Source organism: Heterocephalus glaber, unplaced genomic scaffold (assembly GCF_053883595.1).
Source record: "Heterocephalus glaber isolate CG9 unplaced genomic scaffold, H.glaber_assembly_v1.0 deba00001442, whole genome shotgun sequence".
In the NCBI taxonomy this organism is placed as follows: Eukaryota; Metazoa; Chordata; class Mammalia; order Rodentia; family Bathyergidae; genus Heterocephalus; species Heterocephalus glaber.
Genome location: NW_028258296.1, coordinates 56,728,123 through 56,747,107, shown reverse-complemented (window position 1 = coordinate 56,747,107; position 18,985 = coordinate 56,728,123). Strand labels below are relative to the sequence as shown.

Here is an 18,985-nt window from a genome sequence, read left to right as displayed (position 1 = left end):
ATTAATCACTAAATCACTAGAGATTGAAATGGAAGGAAGAAGAAAGTGTAGGAAGAGATAAAGATCACAACGAAACTACAAGTAAAATTTAAACCCAGCATATTAAACACTTCATTTCTTCATCAAAGAGCTTCTATTTCAATGTTTCTCTAAAAGAAAGAGAATAAAATGAGATGTTTTTAAAAACTGTCTTAGCTGTGGCACACACCTATCATCCTGCCTGGCTGAGGCAGGAAGATTCCAATTTCAAGCCCAAATTACCTTAGTGAGACCAGGTTTCAAAATAAAAAATAAAAATGGGGCTGGGAGGCTGCAAAGGACCTAGGTTGAAGCCCTAGTATGAGGGGGCACTGTTTGGTCTGATTGTGTTGGTACATGCCTATAATCCAAGAACTCTGGGAGGCTGAGGCAAGAGGAATGCAAGTTTGAGCCCGGTCTAGACAATTTCAAAATTAAAAATAAAAAGGCTCAGGGCTGGGGACTTAGCTCAGTGGTTCCACCTCCTGCCTTGCAAGCACAAGGACCCGAGTTCAATCCCCAGTACCAAAAAACAATAAAAAGGGCTAGGGATTTAGCTCAGTTGTCCTGCCACCTGCCTTGCAAGTGCAAGGTCCCGAGTTCGATCCCTGGTACCAAAAAAAAAAAAAAAAAATTAAAAATTAAAAATTTAATTAAAAAAGGACTGGGGGGACAGCCAAGAGAGAAGGAAGCCTGGCTACTGCTCCAGCTGGCAGCAGACCTGGGCATCATCCACGTGGCACTGGTCTTCGGCACATGCAGAATGGAAGAGTTGTGGGGTCAGGAAGGCTTCCATCAAGATTTCAGAAAAAGGCCTGGGAGGCCAGGCAGTGTGCTCCCAAGAGGGCAGTGTGTGAAACTGAGTGTGAAGCTGAAGGAGCAGTGGAGACACAAGAAGTTTGGAGAAGCAAGGAGTGTGGATCTTCTGAGGAAAACTGCAAGGAGGGAACTGACCCAGCCCAAGAAAGACACCGCGGAGTTACTACCACTGGAAGTGCCCTAGGGGAGAGCCACCCAAGCCTTTTGGAGTTCACAACTTGCCACAGACTGTCAGGGATGCTGGAAGTGGAACTATGGGATTTAATGTTTGCCCTGCTGGATTTTGGATTTGCTTTGGTCCCATTCCTTTGTATCCCCACTTGTAACTTTTGGAATGGAAATTTCTATCTTGTGTCACTGAATGTTGGAAGTGTTTAACTTTCTTTTCATTTGTACAGGGGCTCACAACTAAAAATTTGCCTTAAATCTCAGAGGAGTCTTTGGACTTGGACTTTTCAGCAGTGCTGAAACTGTTAGGTCTTTGGTAACTCTTGAAGAACTAAATGCTTTTTTGTATAAAGGGGTATGCATGAGTCTTGGGGGGCCAGGGGTGGAATGCTATGGCTTGTTTTTAGCTGTCCCCCCAAAGCCTAATGCTTTTTCAGAAGTGGCTGAGTCTAGAGTGTGACTGGGCCAGGGATTTAGCTCAGTGGTTCCGCCGCCTGCCTGGAAAGCTCAAGGTCCTGAGTTTGATCCCCGGTACCAAAAAAAAAAAAAAAGAGTGTGTCACTGATTCCTGGTGGAGCGAGGCCGAGGTCACTAGGATTAAGGGTCTGAGTGCTACCCGGCCTAGGTAGTTTGAATAAGATAAAAGGGGCAGAAAGACAGCTGTTAAGGTCTCTTGTAGTTTTTGCTGTCTTCCACCATCATGAACTGTTGCCCCTCTGCCATGTGCCACCCAGCCTTGGATCCAGCAGATTATGGACTGAACCTCTACAAACTGTGAGCTAAATAAACCTTTCCTCCTTTAAAAAAAAAAAAAAAAAGTACTGGGGAGATAGCTTAGTGCCAGGGCTCTGAGTTCAATCTTCAGTACCACCAAAAATAAAACAAAAAACTGATCTTAACTAGAAAAGCTTTATCATTTCAAAGCATAGATGGAATCGCTGCCTTTTCCAAAAAGAAGTAACCAGGTTCTACTACTTTCTGCACAAAATGTGCATTTCTCCAGTGTTCTATAATTTAAAATCTATGGGGGCACTAAATTTGAAAGGACTACGGAACAGCAAACTACTTTTTTGTTTTTTTGACAAGTAAATGAAAAAGTCAAGTTGGTTTGTACAACAGTGTTAAATTCTTGGGTAATTTTTACCAGGGTGTTTGGGGTCCTCTACAAACTAAACTTCATGTACCATTAGTTCTCAGATAAAATTTTATAACAACTAAAAATGGGGTAAAAACTTTGTAAAAGATCATAACTGACTGACAAAAGCCTAAGCAGAAAGATTTTGGATCCAGCTTGTTTTAGTTTACAAAAGGCAGGAATCTAGATCATTGGGAAGAAATCAGTAAGGCCCCAATCCCTAAGAAACTGCACACATACTCATCTCTTCTCTATCACAAAAACTGACATTAGAGTAATCTTGGAGTGCACTGGTTAGCAAATTTTAGTATTAGTATTTCCATTGCAATCGAAAATCTCTTCTCAAGAACCTTACATACCATGTAAAGTCTGTCTGTACTGTTTCACACTTGAGTTGTAAGAATGTTGCGAGGGGGTAAGGAAGAGGAAGGGAATTTTTTAAAAAGCTGTAAATGTACATGTAACCACTCCCCAAGATGATTGTAAACTGCATGAATTACAAACATCTACTAATAAAATTAAAAATTATATTAAAAAAAAGAATGTTTATTTGCTACAAAGCTAACGGTTAGCTTACTTTGGGATCTGGTATCGTAAAATAATGTTTTATAGCAACCATGAATAATGCTTCAAACCAACATAGGGCCAGGGATATAATTTCACCTTTGTCTGTGTGAGAGACAAAGCAACTAAATGGAGAACATAAGGACTGCTTATAAAGTCTTATATAGAGGGTTTTTTTATAAAGTTGTTTAATATATCCTACACCTTATAATTAAGCTAGTTTCATGTTCTAAAACACTGCCAAGAAACATGGAAAAATATTATCTACAACTTCATGAAAATAGCAATAGAGTGAGGGGAAGGTGGTCTAGGCACTGGAAGGAGACAGACAATGCAATGCTAACTTTTCAACTGGAAGTTATAACAGAGCTACCACTCACTGAATCCACTGAATCTAACCCAAAAGTCGGAACAGATTTATTATTTCTCTGGGAAGATAAAGGTTACCTTGAACCTCAAAAAGAACCTAAGTCAACAGACCAAGTAAATTAGAAAAAGTATCTACAACACAAAATGTCTGAGAGCCTTGTCTCTGGACCTCTTCTCTATCTTTACTCTTTTATTTTATTCCACTCATCTCTCTCTCTACACTTACTCTCTAGTTGGTCCCTTCCAGCTGCCAGGCCCTAAAAACCATCCATACATTAGACACCCCAAGGTGACTGCTGCACATCTCTTGAGTATACTAAAAGAACTGAAACGTACACTTTAATGAATGTACTTTATATTTGTGAACTACATCTCAGTAAAGATTATTTTTAAAAATGGATGGTGGCGGGGATGTAGCTCAGTGGCACCAGGCCTGTCTGGCAAGTCCAAGTTCCTGAGTGCAATCTCCGGTACCAGAAAAAAAAAAAAAAAAAAGACACCCTCCCCTTCCTCACCATAATCTCTTTTTTTTTATTTATTTATTTTTGGTACAGGGATCAAATTCGGGACCTTGTGCTTGTAAGGCAGGCGCCAGAACCACTGAGCTAAATCCCCCGCCCTCCACTGAAGCTGCATTTTAATTATTTCTTTCTAGCTACAAATGTTTTCTTGCAGTTCCTCTAATCAAGCAACTAACCTCAGGACCATTTTGGCTTAAATGTTCTTTTTTTTTTTTTTTTCTTTTTTGAGACAGGGTCTCACTATGCAACATAGGCTGGCCTTGAACTCACTGTGTAACACAGGCTAGCCTCAAACTTCAGCAGTCCTTCTGCCTCAGCCTCCTCAGTGCTGGAATTACTGGTGTGTGTCACCACGAACACCACTGGCTTGAACATTCTTGCATCCCTCACATCTATCCTGGTTAATACCTCACCCTCCTGTCCAAAAGTCACCTTCTCAGTGAAGTTTTTCTTTACTATCTAATCCATGATTACAATTCAGCTGCAACTAGATCATATGAATTCTGTGACCAGAATCATGAAAAGAATTAAGTTCGTGCCAGGGATTTTAGCTCAGTGGTACCACGCCTGCCTTGAATGTGCTAGGTCCTGAGTTCGATCCCCATACACACACAAAAAAAATTAAGCTTGTGAACTGAGGTACCACTGTACAGGCATTGCTGTGAATTAAAAATTTTTAAACATTTAAAATTAAAAGTATTTCTTGAAAGAACTGAATGTAAACTAGGGATTTACAATCAAATATTATCTTGGAACTCAAGGTTAGAATCTGAATCTAGTCCACATGTGTTACTCATTTGTATACATGATTTATGATTGAAAAGTTTTATGCTGCTGGGTATGATGACATACACCTATAATCCCAGAACTCCAAAGCTGAGGCAGGAGGATCACAAGTTTAAGGCCAGCCTAGGCTATATAGAAAGACCCTAACTCAAAAACCAGACACACTCCAAGTGTGGTGGAACACACCTGTGATCCCAGCACTTGGGAGGCTGATGCAGGATTGCCATGAGTTCAAGGCCAACCTGAACAACATAGAGATGTGTGTCTCAAAAAACCCAAAACAACAAAAATCTAAGACGCAGCTGGGAATGGTAGTGCATGTCTATAATCCCAGCACTGGTGAGGCTGAGGCAGAAGGATCACTGTGAGTTCAGGCCAGCCTGGGCCACATAGTGAGTTCAAGGCTGGCACGAACTACACAGTGAGACCCTGTCTCAAAAAACAACCCCCCCCCCACGCACGCCTTTAGGCCCACGGGAGACTGTTATACTTCACAAGTCTAGTCTATACATTTGCTACAAAAGGGTTGGGGATTTAGCTCAGTGGTTTCACCGCCTGCTGCACAAGCGCAAGGACCTGAGTTCAATCCCCGGTAACCCCCCCCCCAAAAAATTTTGCTACAAAAGATAAAATTACAAAAACGTTAATACCTCAAGGAAGAGCTACATTTCAAAGCCAAGACCTGCAGAAAATGGTCCCAGGCTCTCACAATAGTGAAAATCAAAAGACCAGATAGTAGCCTGGTCATGCAGCTCAGTGGACAAGCACCAGCACAAAGGCACAGGGCCCAATCCCTAGCACCCCCAACTCTGCAAAATATATACGACAGTAGACTGAACGCCCCACCACCCAACATGCACTCCAAATGTTCTGCCCCTAAAACCTCCTGTTATTATTTAATCTAAAAGAATCTCACATTTAAAGAAGTTTTTGTTGTTTTGCTTCTTGAGATTCCAGGATTGAACCCAGGGCATTGTGCATCCTTAGCAAGCATTCTACCCTGAGCTGCATCCCCAGTCTATACAGGTTTCTAACACAGTACACAGCTTAAATATGTCTACCTTGTTCCTCCTTTTTTATTAAAGCAAATAAATGTCTATCATCAGAATATCAAATCTGTGCAAGATATCAGTTCTACCAAGTGGGAAAAAACAAAACACAAAAAGATTTAAAACCTCAACATTCACCACAAAAAAAGATATATACTTGAGACAGATATGTTTACCCTGATTTGAACATTATACAATGTATTCATGCAGCAAAACATCACACGGTAGCCAGTAAATATGTATAATTTTTATGTGTCAATTTAAATTTTTAAAAATTAAAATAAGTACAATTTCCATATCCTAGTTAATCTTATGGCCTAAGCTTGAATAAATAAACAGTCTGCATTATAGAAAATACTTTAGGGATATGAAAGGTTAGAGGCTGGGGATTTAGCTCAGTGGTTCCGCCACCTGCCTCACAAGCACAACGTCCCAAGTTCAATCCCTGGTACCAAAACAAAACAAACAAAAAGAATATGAAAGTCTGCACAGTAAAATGGCTAAGAGTGCATACTAATGCCTGAGTTTAAATCCTCCCTTCACTAGTTATTGGCTCTGTAACCACCAGCAAGTTACTTAGCCTCTGGGTGCCTGTTTTGTCATCTGTGAAATGGACATCATAATAAATCTACTCTTAAAGTAGTGAGGGCTGAGGGAATTAATACTTGTAAAATGCTTAGGATAGTGCTTAGCATAGTAAGCACTCAACAAAAGTTAGCTATAAAATTATTACCAGCTCCATTGTCCACTTAAGGATCCTGAGATCCAAACAAAGAAGTTATTTCCATAAATCAAATATGGTAACTGCACTTTGTAAATCTTTGCAACATATAAAACCTGTATGAAGAGATTTTTTCCTAGTCTGTGTTTGTCTGTTTTGTCATTTGCTTCAAAGTAATGAAGAGAGGGAATAAAGGGGAGAGCTGAAAAATGATTGACCATTAAGGCAATAATTATCTGAAGTGGGTTGATGAATAGACAGAGTGTGAATATCATTACTTTTCTATTTTTGTACATAAGATTTGTATCAAAAATAGTTTAAAGGGAAATCTTAACATTTTGTGCTCTACAACTAACGAGCAATTATCCTTCTACTTTTCCTGCAACATTCACTTAAATTCTCACACGCTTTCTCAAACAGAAATAAGACTAAATACCTGGGCATGGTTTTGTTAATTCCAGCACGCTGGGAGGCTGAAGCAGAAGGATTGTAAATTCAAGCCTAGCCTAGGCAACTTAGTGATTATCGAGACCCTGAGTCAAAATAACTTAAGGGGATGGGGGATTAGGGGGATGTAGCTCAGTGCAAAGGCCCTGGGTTCACAAAAAACAAGACTAAATAGAGGTATCGTGAACACAGCATTTCCCATTTTGTTCTACTAGTTCTTCAGAGTATCCTTACTTCAGTACAGAGAGGCTAGTTAACTGATCTTCTACCAATTAGGACTGTAATTTCCACCTATACCCAAAGCAAAGTTCTGCTATATTTATTTTAAATACTCAGGATCTTACGATTATCATCTGCACTGCCGTAAACAATAATTTTAATATTTTCTGTGTGCTAGCTCCTATGCCAAAATACACGTACTATCTTCTTACATCCAGATCGCTCCAGATCCTATAAGCGATCATTATGTCTACTTATAGACGAAAAACTAAGGCTCACAGTGATTAAGTAATGGAGTTAAGATCTAAACCCTAGGTCTAATTCTAAAGCCTATATTTTTTTTACTGTTCCACACCAATTCTCCCATTAAAAATGAGAAAAATTAAATATAAAAATGAAAATCCGTTCCAGTTTTACATCAAGTCCATGTAAGAGCCACATCCTGTATCCAAAGATAACCATTCCTGTAATATCTTCTACTAAATTATAAATGCTTCCATCTGATAAACAAAAACAGTTCCGTTCTCCAAGTTTTTGATTAACTATTTCATAACATTATGTTGGCAAATATTTACTGATTGCTTACTGTATGTTAGCCATTGTTCTAGTTGCTTTGGGTTACAGCAGCAAGTAAGACAACCCTGCCATCTGATGGAGGAAAATAAACATGTAACAAGATAATTTCATGTACAGAAAACAGAACAATGTGACAGCAACTGAAGGTGACTAGGGAAGGCTTCTTGCAGAGGTACTACCTAAGGTTAGATCTAAAGGCTGAGAAGAGGGCAGGATCTGAAGCAGCCTGAGAGGCAAACAAATCAGATGGCATAGGTTCTGGCAGACCACAGTAAAAGAAGTATAGAACTTAACCCTGTTGCATCTGATATCAGTGGGGAGTTTTAAAGCAGGGAAGCATGGCTAAGCATGGTGGCACATACCTATAATCCCAGCCCTTTGGAGGCTGAGGCAGGAGGATTGCTGCAAGTTCAAGGCCAGCCTCAGCTACATAATGAATTCAAGGCCAACCTGAACTACATAGTAAGACCCTGTCACAAAAAACCGAAGCAGGGGCTAGGGATTTAGCTCAGTGCCACCGCACCTGCCTTGCAAGTGCAAGGTCCTGAGTTCAATCCCCAGTACCAAAAAAAAAAAAAAAAAAACCCAAAGCAAACAAACAGGTTTAACTGTAAAGAGCCATAACATTAAATGAAAATGAGGCTCAACAGATATGCTATTTTCATTCTACCCTTCATTATTCAGGTGAGTATTTCTCTCAAAAGGTTTTATTTGCAAGATAATGATCACTAAATGAAAGCACAAAATAACTACATATTATTCTTTTTTTTTTGGTACCGGGATCGAACTCGGGTCCTTGTGCTTGCGCAGCAGGCAGCGAAACCACTGAGCTAAATCCCTGGCCCCGTTACATATTATTCTTAACCGTTTTAGAAAGTTAAATTCCATTTCACTACAGTAGTAAACAGTATCAGATTATTATTATTTTTTTTTGGTACCAGGGATCGAACTTGGGACCTTGTGCTTGCTCGGCAGGCGCCAGAACCACTGACCTAAATCCCCCGCTCAACAGTATCAGATTTTAAAAAGCTAAAAGCAAACTATATAAACTATATAGAAAGTACTTCAAGCCAGGTGTGGTGGTGCACACCTGTAATCCCAGCACTTGGGAGGCTGAGGCAGGAGGATTGCCAAAAGTTAGAGGCCAGCCTGGGCTACACAGTGAGTTCAGGGCCTGCCTGAATTACAAAGGGAGACCCTACCTCAAAAAACCAAAAAAAAAAAAAAAAAGAAAAGAAAGTACTTCAAATGTATTGCTCTCCTGGAATAATAACTTTTTCACTCTTTTAATATCAACCAAAGAAATAAGTTCAGGCACTGTATTAACAACAACAGAGGCAGAAAAGTCTGGCTCTAGCATAACTCATTATTGCTGACTAGAAAAAAAATACAGTAATCCTCATTTATGATCCTGTAAGGCAGGGATGGGGTGTAACCTATTCTTGCAAATGATGTAACCAGAGTTAAAGCCCTAGAGCCCAAGCCCAGGAGGTGGCACACACCTGTATTCACAGCACTCAGGAGGCTGAGGCAGGAGGACTAGGAGTTCAAGGACAGCCTGAGGCAAGCCCAGGTAATTTAACAAGACCTTGTCTCTAAATAAGTGAATTTCAAAAGAGGCAGAGTAACACGTAGCTCAGTGAAAGAGCACTTGCCTAGCATGTACAAGAACCTGGGTTCAATTACCCTATTGGGTTTGGAGGGGAAAGACACCAGAGCCCAAAGGTAGGAAATGTAAAATGTTTGCATAATTTAGCAGGAATCTTTTAAGATAGGGTAGAGAATATGTTCTCATGCTCTCATTAGCACTGCTTGCTACCAGTGGTTTACCAACATATTAACCATTATTTTACAAAGTTAATGATAAAACCAAATCCTAACTATACCATTTTATTGAGTAACCTTTAGCAACTCGACATTTCTATTTTTTTCTTTTCTTTCCTTTTGGTGGTACTGGTGATTGAACCCAGGGCCTTCACACTAAACTACATCCTCAGCCCTTTTTTAACTTTGATATAGGGTCTCAGTCACTATATTGCCCAGGCTGGGGTTGAACTTGTGATCCTCCTGCCTCAGCCTCCTAGAGGGCTGGGATTACAGGTGTGTGCCACAAAGCTGAGCAGCAACTGTGGCATTTCTGAACCTTAATTTCTTCATTTATAAACCAATTTTTTTTTAAATCTAGTGAATTATAGTATATTATAAAATATAATGAAATAGGGGGATGGATAGCAGATGAGAATCTTTGATGGTGACTGTTAGCATATTTATATTACAAGTTCTAATTTTCCCTTTTGGCAAAAAACTTAACTATTTGATCTGCCACTGGTAAACAAGTTACCTAATCTTATGTTTTCTCAACTAATTTCTTGGCATTATCATTCAACGAACAACAAAACATCTCTTCAACAGTAAGTTTAACAAATGGTTTGAGGCTTTGGTCCTACAGTCTTGAAAGCTTTATCCATTTGTTTCCTAAAAGGTAAACACAAATAAAAAAACACTACAGAGGCAATGACAGAACTGGAGTAAGAAAACTGAATGTCCAGTTTCACTGGAGACATGGTAGACAGATGCAAATCAAAATTCAAATAGATATGCAGTATATGCAGTTAGAGTTAACCCTTGCCTACTTCACCAAGAACAACTGTGGAGCGACCTCTCCACATTTCCTCTTGTAAATTTGAAATCTTAGCTGGGCATGGTGGTGCACGACTGTGATCCCAGCACTTAGGAGGCTGAGGCAAGAGGATTCCCCTGCATTCAAGGCCAGCCTGGCCTACATAATGAGACCCTGCCTCAAAAAACCATAAAAATAAATAAGTAATATAAAGATTTCAAATCTTTTCCAACAATCTATGTTTTAGTAGACTTCTTTTCTGTAGTAAAGCAACAAAGTGTGTGTGTGGGGGAACCCCACAGGATTAAGAAAAAAAAGCAACAACAGAAAAAAAGTATTACACAGCTTAAAAAACACATATCCCGTTTTGGTTACCTATGAACCCCAACTTAATTCTGTAAAAACGTATTTCTGCTGATTAAAAAGAAGCCAGATACTTTTCATGTGTTAAGGTATTAATGACGATCACAACTCAACATTCCAGGTATTAAAGATGTTTCTGGTCAGGACCAAGAAGCCTGTACTTTATTGCAGCAAACACAGGTAAAGGGAAACTCCATGTAGTGCTCATGTTGCTTCGTAACGCTCATCCTGACAAATCCTTCTTTATAACACATCACAAGTTTTAGGGACATTCCTCCACACCTGGGTCTCCTGAAGCCACATCACAAGTTTCGGGTCTGCGAAAAATACACAACAGCCCAACCTATTCCGGTGAGGCAAGCGGACTTAAACGACTGCTTAAACCACACCTTGTGTACCCTCAGGAAAACCAGAAATCGTTAACACGTCAAGGCCTAGAAGGAATCAACGGACGCGGCAATTTCCGTGAAGGTTCAGTAAAATCAGTAACACACCTTAGGGGGGGTCTGAAATGAAACATGGAAATCCCGATGGACCAGGGCCCAACAGCCCAAGGTCAGACCAAGTCTGCCTAAAATTCTCAACAAACGAGCAGTTCGGGGCCACCGGGCTGGGAATGGAGTCGGGCTCTGGGAGCCCTGGGGGCCCAGCTCCAGCAGGAACAAGCCGAGCAGAGAGCTGGGCCTCCCGCGTGTAGAGGCCGCGCTTCCTTCTATGTCCCCAGCCTTCCCTGCCCTGGTCGCCCCAACACTCACATCTCCGCAGCCACTTCATCCAATGGTAGACGATGGTGCTGTGGTGTTTCTTGTTCTCTATACACCAGGACGACAGGCCTTGAATGGATTCCATCGTGTTCGTTACCGACTGGAACTTTCGATCCAGCGAGGACTCCAGAGCCCCAGCCGAAGAGGCCGACGAGGAGGAGGCCTTACTGCTGCCTCCGCCGCCGCCGGCCGCCATCTTCCCGGTTTGCACAAGCGCTGCTGCTCCTCGGCGGCGGCGGCGGCGGCGGCGGCGGCGCGGGCAAAACAATCCGTGCGAGCGCGGGGTGCGGGGCGCAGGGCGGGCAGGGCGCGGGGGCACGGCGCGCGGGGCTGACCCGGAGGCGCGGGAGGACCCGCTGCGGGGCGCGCTGGCGGCTGCAGGGCGCGCTGGCTGCTCCGGCGCGCTGAGGAGGGGCTGCGGTGTACCGACACTGTTCAGGGGTCGTGTTTAAACCAGACAGTCATAAGGGCAGAATTACGCGCAAGTAGGTCCTGCAAATGCTTGGCGCCGAAACCAATGGTTTTATACTCTTCGGCTATCGGCGCTAAAGCCCTTCCTCACCCCTGTACCCACACTCCTGTAAGCCACGGCAGGTGTTAATAGCTTAAATTTAATACTACCCGACTGCCCCTTCAGTTGCAGAGATCTTTCTCTGTCCTTTAGAGTCTCGAGCACAGAAAAGGCCCAAGGCTACCTAGTCAGGGTTTTTTTTTTTTTTGCAACGCAACAGCAGTGAGAACGGCAACAGCACCGCGCACGCGCAGCTTGGCCCCGCCCCTCTGCTTCCTTCTCAACCTTGCAGCATTGGGGAGGCCGTGATGGCGGGGCAATCTGACCAATCAAGAGAGGTATTCGAGAAGCGCGCGCAAGAGCTCGCAAACCCCGAGGGCCATGGAAGCGCTGTGGTTATTTGTGCGCCTGTGCAGCAGTTCGGCGTGTGGCAGGCTGGGGGCAAAAATTGTAAGGGTGAAGCCGCTGGTTGAAGCGAGAGGTCTGAGGGTGGGGCTCCACCGCTGCGCTCCGCCTCTTTTGCTGGGAGGCGGGGCCCCTCTCTTTCTTAGAGGTGTTAAACTCACAAAACAGGATCGTGGAAATTCCCACTGTTCAGGGGCTAACGTTTCCGGCGGCTATAGCCGCTGCCGCTGGTAACTAGGGTACGGACGCACGACAAAATGGCTGACAGCCATTTTACAGCAACACAGAAAGTGCGCATGCGCCAGGTCCAGCGAGCTATTTACTACGCAGAGCCTTATCAAATGCTACTACAAGCTCGGTTTGGACGGTACCATTCACAACTAGGGGACCATTTGGTTTATAGGAGAGGGAAAAAATTGGGACGAAAAATTATCACGTAAAATTTTCGAGGCGAGGAAAAATTGGCAAAAAGTGACCTCACTTTCGCAAGTTGCAACAGAATCTCACAAATGTGTAACAGTTTAGAAGAGGCATGGATATCGCTTACGTTGATTAGCACAGCCCCAGGATAGTCATTCCATCACATCTGCCTATGGGCAGATTTGGAGGTTTCTGCATTCCCACTGAAAACATAGAAAAATTTTTTAAATTTATTAGTAGTACGTTTGCACTATATAATGATTACTTCACCGTGGATGGCTGGTACATGTACGTAACGCATCTGAATTCGTTTTTTGCCCCCTCCCTGCCCTCCCCTCCTTCTCCACTGCTCCTTACAACTCTTGATTCCCTTCTCATTTGCAAAAGTTTTGTTTCCGTTTTTCTTGTCCCCTTTCCCTTCACTCCATCGGCCCTCTTTTTTTGTTTGTTTGTTTGTTTCCTGTTATCAGGGATCGAACTCAGGATCCTGCCCTTGCGACGGGGCAGAACCACTGAGCTAAATCCCCAGCCCTTTTTTTTTTTTTTTTGGACACAGTGTCCCGCCGTGTAGTTCGGGCTACTCGAACTTGCTATGTAGTCCAGGCTGGCCTCAAACTTGCAGCAATCCTCTAGCTTCAGCCTCCCTCCTAAATGCTGGGATTACAGGTATGTGCCACCAGGCCTGGCTCCCCTTCTTTTATCTCTTGTTCCCTTTCCCAATTGAAAAAGCTCTCTTTCATATTATCTTTTATTTTGCTCTTTATATAATTTTTGGTTTCTCGTATAAGAGAAACCATGTGATATTTAAGCTTGTGTGTCTGATTTGTTTCACTTAGTATATGGTCTCAAGGTGCATTCACCATTTAGCTACAGATTATTCACATTTATCCTTTATGAGAGAGTAGTACTTAATTGTGTATAAATGCATTTTCTTGGGCTGGGGATTTAGCTCAGTGGTTCCATCGCCTGCCTTGCAAGCACAAAGGCCCGAGTTTGATCCCCGGTACCAAAAAAACAAAAACACCAAACAAATACAAACAAATACATGCCCATTCATATGTTGATGAGCATATAGGCTGTTTCCAAGTCTTAGCTGTTATTAATTGTACTACTATAAACATGGGTATGAATGTGTCAGTGTATCATGATGTCTTTGGCTGGGCATGGTGGCACATCCCTGTAATCCCAGTACTTCGGAGGATGAGTCAGGAGGATCTCTGAAAGTTTGAAACCAGCCTAAACTACATAGTGAGTTCAGGGCCACCCTGCACTGCATAGCGAGACCCTGTCCAAAAAAATAAAAAAAATAAAGGGCTGAGGATTTAGCTCAGTGGCGCCGCTGCCTGCCTCGAAAGTGCAAGGTCTCTAGTTCAAGCCCAGGTATCAAAATAAATAAATAAATAAAATAAAAAAGAATAAAATGAGGACTGAGAAAACCATTGGATTTGACACCATGGTAGTCATTGGTGATTTTGACAAGAGCTGTTTCCAATGAAGTACTGACTGGAGAAGACTATGAGAATAGGAGAAATGGAGATATCACATATGGACAACTCGTTTAAAATATAAAACATTTTTGCAAATAGGAGCAGAAATAGGGCTGAAGCTGGAAGGAAACAGATCAAGGAGCCATTACTTTTTCTGAGAAGGGAGACAATGCATGTTTAAAACGGATGCAAATGACATATTAGAAGAGGGAAAGCATAGATGCTAGAGGCTTGTGGCATTGATTTCCTGGGGTGGGCAGAAGAGGAAAGGATCAAGTTACAAATTGAAGGACAGCTCCTTTCTTTTTTTTTTTTTAGTTTGTTTTTTTTTTGGTACTGGGGATCGAAACTTGCGCTTGCAGAACCACTGAGCTAAATCCCCAGCCCCCAGCTCCTTTCTTGGAAGGAAGATAATCTAGGTACAAATACAGGTAGGTTGTTAGATTTGCTGAAAGTATGCAGAAGTCAGTTACTTTTTTATCAGGGAAATAGGCACTATAGTAGGTACTCAGGAGATGCTTTTCACGGGTAAGAATGACTTAATTGCCATCTCCAATCCTTTAGTACAGCCTATAAATTTTGACTTATAATTACTTTTGTTCTTTTTACCTGAAATGTTCTCTTATCAACGTTTTGCCCATCTTCTTTTTCCCCATCTTTCAATCAAACTCAGGGCCTTGAGCATTCAAGGCTTGTACTCTACCACTGAAGTATATCCTAAGCCCCCTGTATTTTTCTTTTCTCTTTTTCAAGAGCTGGGGTTTTTTGTTTTTTGTTTTTAATTTTCTTTTTATTTGGTTTTGGGTTTTATTGAGGCAGAGTTTCACTATGTAGTTCAGGCTGGCCTTGAACTAACTAGGTAGCCTAGGCTGGCCTTAAACTCATGGCAGTCCTCCTGCCTCAGCCTCCTGAGTATTGGAGTTACAGGCATGTGCCACCATGCCTAGCTTCAATTTCTTTTTTTTTTTTCTTGAGACAGGGTCTCTTTATGTAGTAGTTCAGGCCTTGAACTCACTATGTAGCCTCAGTTGGCTCTGAACTCCTGTTGATCCTCCTGCTTCAGCTTCCCAAATGCTGGGATTACAGGTGTGTGCCACCACATCCAGCTCAAAAATAATTATTGAACACCTACATTCTAATGATATCGACATTACTCAGATATTTCTGCAATTTTGTCACGGTAAATCCCATACAGTGAAGACAAATTGTTCTAACCCAGTGGTGACAAACCCATGCCAGGAGTGCCAGAGGGCTGTTTGTATCACTGAAAGCTCTAAAAAGGTTTACTATCCCTGTCCTAACCACTTTATAGTCTCATTTTTAAGAAAGCTATTATCTGCTGGGCACGATGGGGCACACCTGTGATCCCAGCACTCTGGGACGATAAGGCAGAATTGAGAAGTTCAAGCCAAGCCTGGGCAACTTAGTGATTTAATGAGACCCTGTCTCAAAAAATACAAAAAGGGCTGGGGATGTATAGTTCAGTGCAAAGGCCCTGAGTTCAATTCAATTCCCAGTTAAAAAAAAAAAAAAAAGCAAGCTATTATCTAACTTGACCACCTCACTTTTTCTCCACTGTAAACTCCAAATGGCTTTTCCTTCCTCCTGTTTATTTAGGTGGTAGGGATTGAACCCAAGGCTTTACAGATGCTAGGTACCAGCTGTACCTTGAGCTACACCCCAACCCCTATGCTCTCTTGGGGCAATTTTAGGGCCACAGAAAAACTGGGGAAGCAGTGTTCCTTTGTATCCTGCATAGCTTTCCGTTATCTGTATAGAGAAATGTATCAAAGTGGTAAATTTCTTATGATTAAGCTACATTGACCCATCATTATCACTCAAAACTTATATCTGGTCTCACTCTTGAATATTCTGGACAAATGTACCATGGCATATATCCACCATTATTCTACCAGACTTTCATTGCCCTAAAAATTCTGCCTGTCTGTCCGTCCCTCCAACTTAGCTCCTGGCAACCATTGATCTTTTCTGTCTGTAGTTTTGCTTTTTCTAGATTGTCATAGTTAAGCACTGAGCTACATCTCCAGCCCTTTAAAACAGGTGGTGAGAAGGGTGGTGTCTCACTAGTTTGCTAAATTACCTAGGCTGAGTTCAAATTTATGATTCTACTGCCTCAGTTTCCCAGAGTGCACCATCACACCAGACTCCTCTAATGTCTTTTCATAGCTTGAGAGCTCATTTCTTTTCAGTACTGAACAATACTCCATTGTCTGGGTGTACCAGTTTATCCAGTGACTTTCTCTAGTGTATCTTGATTGCTTCCACATTTTGGCAATTATGAGTAAAATTGCTAGAAACATACATGTGCAAGCCAGAAGGACCCAAGTTCGATCCCTGGTACCAAAAAAACAACAACAAACTTATCAGCATACATGTGCAAGCAAGGTGAGGTGATGCATGTCTGTAATCCCAGCCACTCACGAGGCAAGATGATCCCAAATTGGAGGTCAACCTGGATATCCTGAGCAGCGTCATCTCAAAACAAACAAACAATCATGGTAGCTGGGTGTGGCGCATGCCTGTAATCCCAGCACTTGGGAGGCTGAGGCAGGAGGATTGCCTCGAGTTCAAGGCCAGCCTGGGCTACCTAGTGAGTTCAGGGCCAGCCTGAACTACAAAGGGAGACCCTTCCTCAAAAAACAAACAAAAAAGCCATGGTGACCCATGTCTGTAATCCTAACACTTGGGAGGCTGAGGCAAGAGGACCCGGAAGAGTTCAAGCCTGGGCTACACAGTTCAAGGCTAACCTAAACCTGCAAGACCCTGTCTCAAAAAAGGGGTGGGGGTTGCTCGGCACTAGAGCACCTTCCTGGAACCCACAAGGGCCTGGGTTCAGTCTCCAGGATACCATATCCCCCTACCGGGGTGAATATAAGCTTTCAGTACCTTTGGGTAAATAAATACCAAGGGGCACAACTAGATTGTATACTAAGAGTTTGCTTAGTTTTGTAAGAAATAGTCAAACTTTTCCAAAGTGGTGGTAGCATTATGCATTCCCACCAGCAATGAAGTATTTTTTGTTGCTCCACAACCTCACCAAAATGTGCATTTCAGGCTCTGGCCATTCTAATAGGTGTGGAGTTGTTATTTCATGTACTCCCTGAGTGCAATTCCTTCATATTCGATGTGGAAGCATCTTTTCATATGCTTATTTGCCATACCCCCCCCCCCGTGCCCCCATCCCTGTTAAGGTCTTTGGCTCATTTAAAAAATATTTGAGGGCCGGGGATTTAGCTCAGTGGTTCCGGCGCCTGCCTTGAAAGCGCAAGGTCCTGAGTTCGATCCCCAGTACCAAACTATATATATATTTGGGGGGAGTACTGGGTATTGAACTCAGGGTCTTTGCACTGAGCTAGGTCCTCAGTTCTTTAAAATTTGAGACAGGGTCTCACTAAGTCACTAAGGAGTCACACTTGTGATCCTCCTGCCTCAGCCTCCCAAAGTGCTAGTATTATAGGCATGTGCCACTATGCCTGGCTTGTTTATTCCTGAGTTTTAAAAGTTCTCTGTATGTTGTGATGGATGATTGTGTCAAGCTGAGTAAGAGAAGCTCAACTAAATGGGCTCAGTAATTCCACACCCTGGGTGGGAAAACCCACCCTAGAGCAGCTTGTCACCTAGATGGTATAAAGGGGAAATGATGGGCAGACCTGCTTCTGTTTCTTCAGAGGGGCTCCAGTCTTCTTCACCTTGGACATCATCTTCTAGCTTCCAGTGCAAACTCTTGAGCTTCTGGCCCAGATCCCTCAGCTTTCTGGCACAGACTCTTCAGTCTTCCATCAGAGACCCATCGGCCTTGAGTGGGATACTGCTGTGAGCTCCAGAGCTTCGATTAGATCCTTCCATCTCTGGTGTGCAGACAGACCCTCTGCACCCTACCTCATCTGGCTCTGTGGGCAGCCATTGCATATACTTGTGTATTTTGTTTTATCTATTTCCCTAGTAAATAGTGACTGATACACGTTTTGGGTTAAATTCTTTTGCAGACGGGCCTGGGATTTAGTTTAGTGGCACAGCCGCGCCTGCCTCAAAAGCACAAGGTCCAGAGTTCCATCCCTCCCTGGTACTCTCCCACCCCCAAATTCTTTACAAGATATCTTCTGTAAATATTTTCACCCATCCTGGTTGTGGCTTCATTATCTTCACTGTGTCTTCCAAGGAGCACAAATTTTTTTTAATCCCATCCCTCCCCTCAAGCTTCCCTCCCCATGTGCAAAAGCTTTGTTTCCATTTTTTTCCATCTATTTTCACTTTTTTTTTTTTGGTATTGGGGATCGAACTTGGGACCTTGGGCTTGCGAGGCAGGTGGAACCACTGAGCTAAATCCCCGGCCCTATTTTCACTTTTTTTCATGTCCCTTTCTTCCTTTCTCCCTCCCTCCTCCCTTATTCCCCTTCCCATTTGAACACTTTCTTCCCATTTCCCAACATCCATTATACATCTCAGTCCTTATTTCCACAGTTTCTCACACCAGAGAAACAATGTGGCATTTAAACGTGTGTCTGATTTATTTCACTTAGGAGTATGGTCTCAAGGTGCATCCATTTAGCTATAAATGTCTGAAGCTTATCCTCTGTGACAGAGTAGTACTCCATTGTATAAAAAAAAACCACATTGGGGCCGGGGATTTAGCTCAGTGGTTCCACTGCCTGCCTCACAAAAGGTCCTGAGTTTGATCCCCGGTACAAAAAAAAAAAGAATTGCCTATCAAAAAAAACCACATCTTGGGCTGGGGATTTAGCTCACTGGTTCCACTGCCCACCTCACAAGTGGAAGGTCCTGAGTTCAATCCCCGGTACCAAAAAAACCACAAAACTCAAAAACACATCTTCAAAACAAAACAAAGATTTAGGGCTGGGGATTTAGCTCAGTGGTGCTGCCACCTGCCTTGCAAGTGCAAGGTCCTGAGTTTGATCCCTGGTCCGTTTCCCCCCCACCCCCCCACCCCCGCCAAACCACATCTTTATTCACTGGCCAGTTGATGGGCATTTGGGCTGTTTCC

General features: G+C 42.7%; 1 protein-coding gene and 1 long non-coding RNA gene across 8 annotated transcripts in view; one reads left to right on the top strand and one right to left on the bottom strand.

The window, feature by feature from the left end:
* Rprd2 (regulation of nuclear pre-mRNA domain containing 2) overlaps window positions 1-11,823 on the bottom strand; it is a 96,875-nt gene extending 85,052 nt beyond the window's left edge. Inside the window, exon 1 of one of the 6 annotated variants that reach the window (XM_004853973.4) lies at window positions 11,131-11,823. In XM_004853973.4, the coding sequence (XP_004854030.2) occupies window positions 11,131-11,335 (205 nt within the window). In that variant the 5' untranslated portion in view covers window positions 11,336-11,823. The remainder of the gene's footprint in view (window positions 1-11,130) is intronic. The other 5 variants (XM_004853972.4, XM_013075511.3, XM_087213378.1 and 2 more) reach the window with 5 other exon arrangements.
* A 134-nt stretch (window positions 11,824-11,957) lies between these two features.
* Window positions 11,958-17,944, top strand: LOC106010108 (uncharacterized). 2 transcript variants are annotated; one of them, XR_002398028.2, is made up of 3 exons: window positions 11,958-12,100; window positions 13,032-13,141; window positions 17,652-17,944. It is a non-coding gene; the product is annotated as an uncharacterized LOC106010108 (long non-coding RNA). The 2 variants fall into 2 exon arrangements; XR_002398027.2 differs by having other exon boundaries at window positions 11,958-12,763.
* Window positions 17,945-18,985: the final 1,041 nt, after the last annotated feature.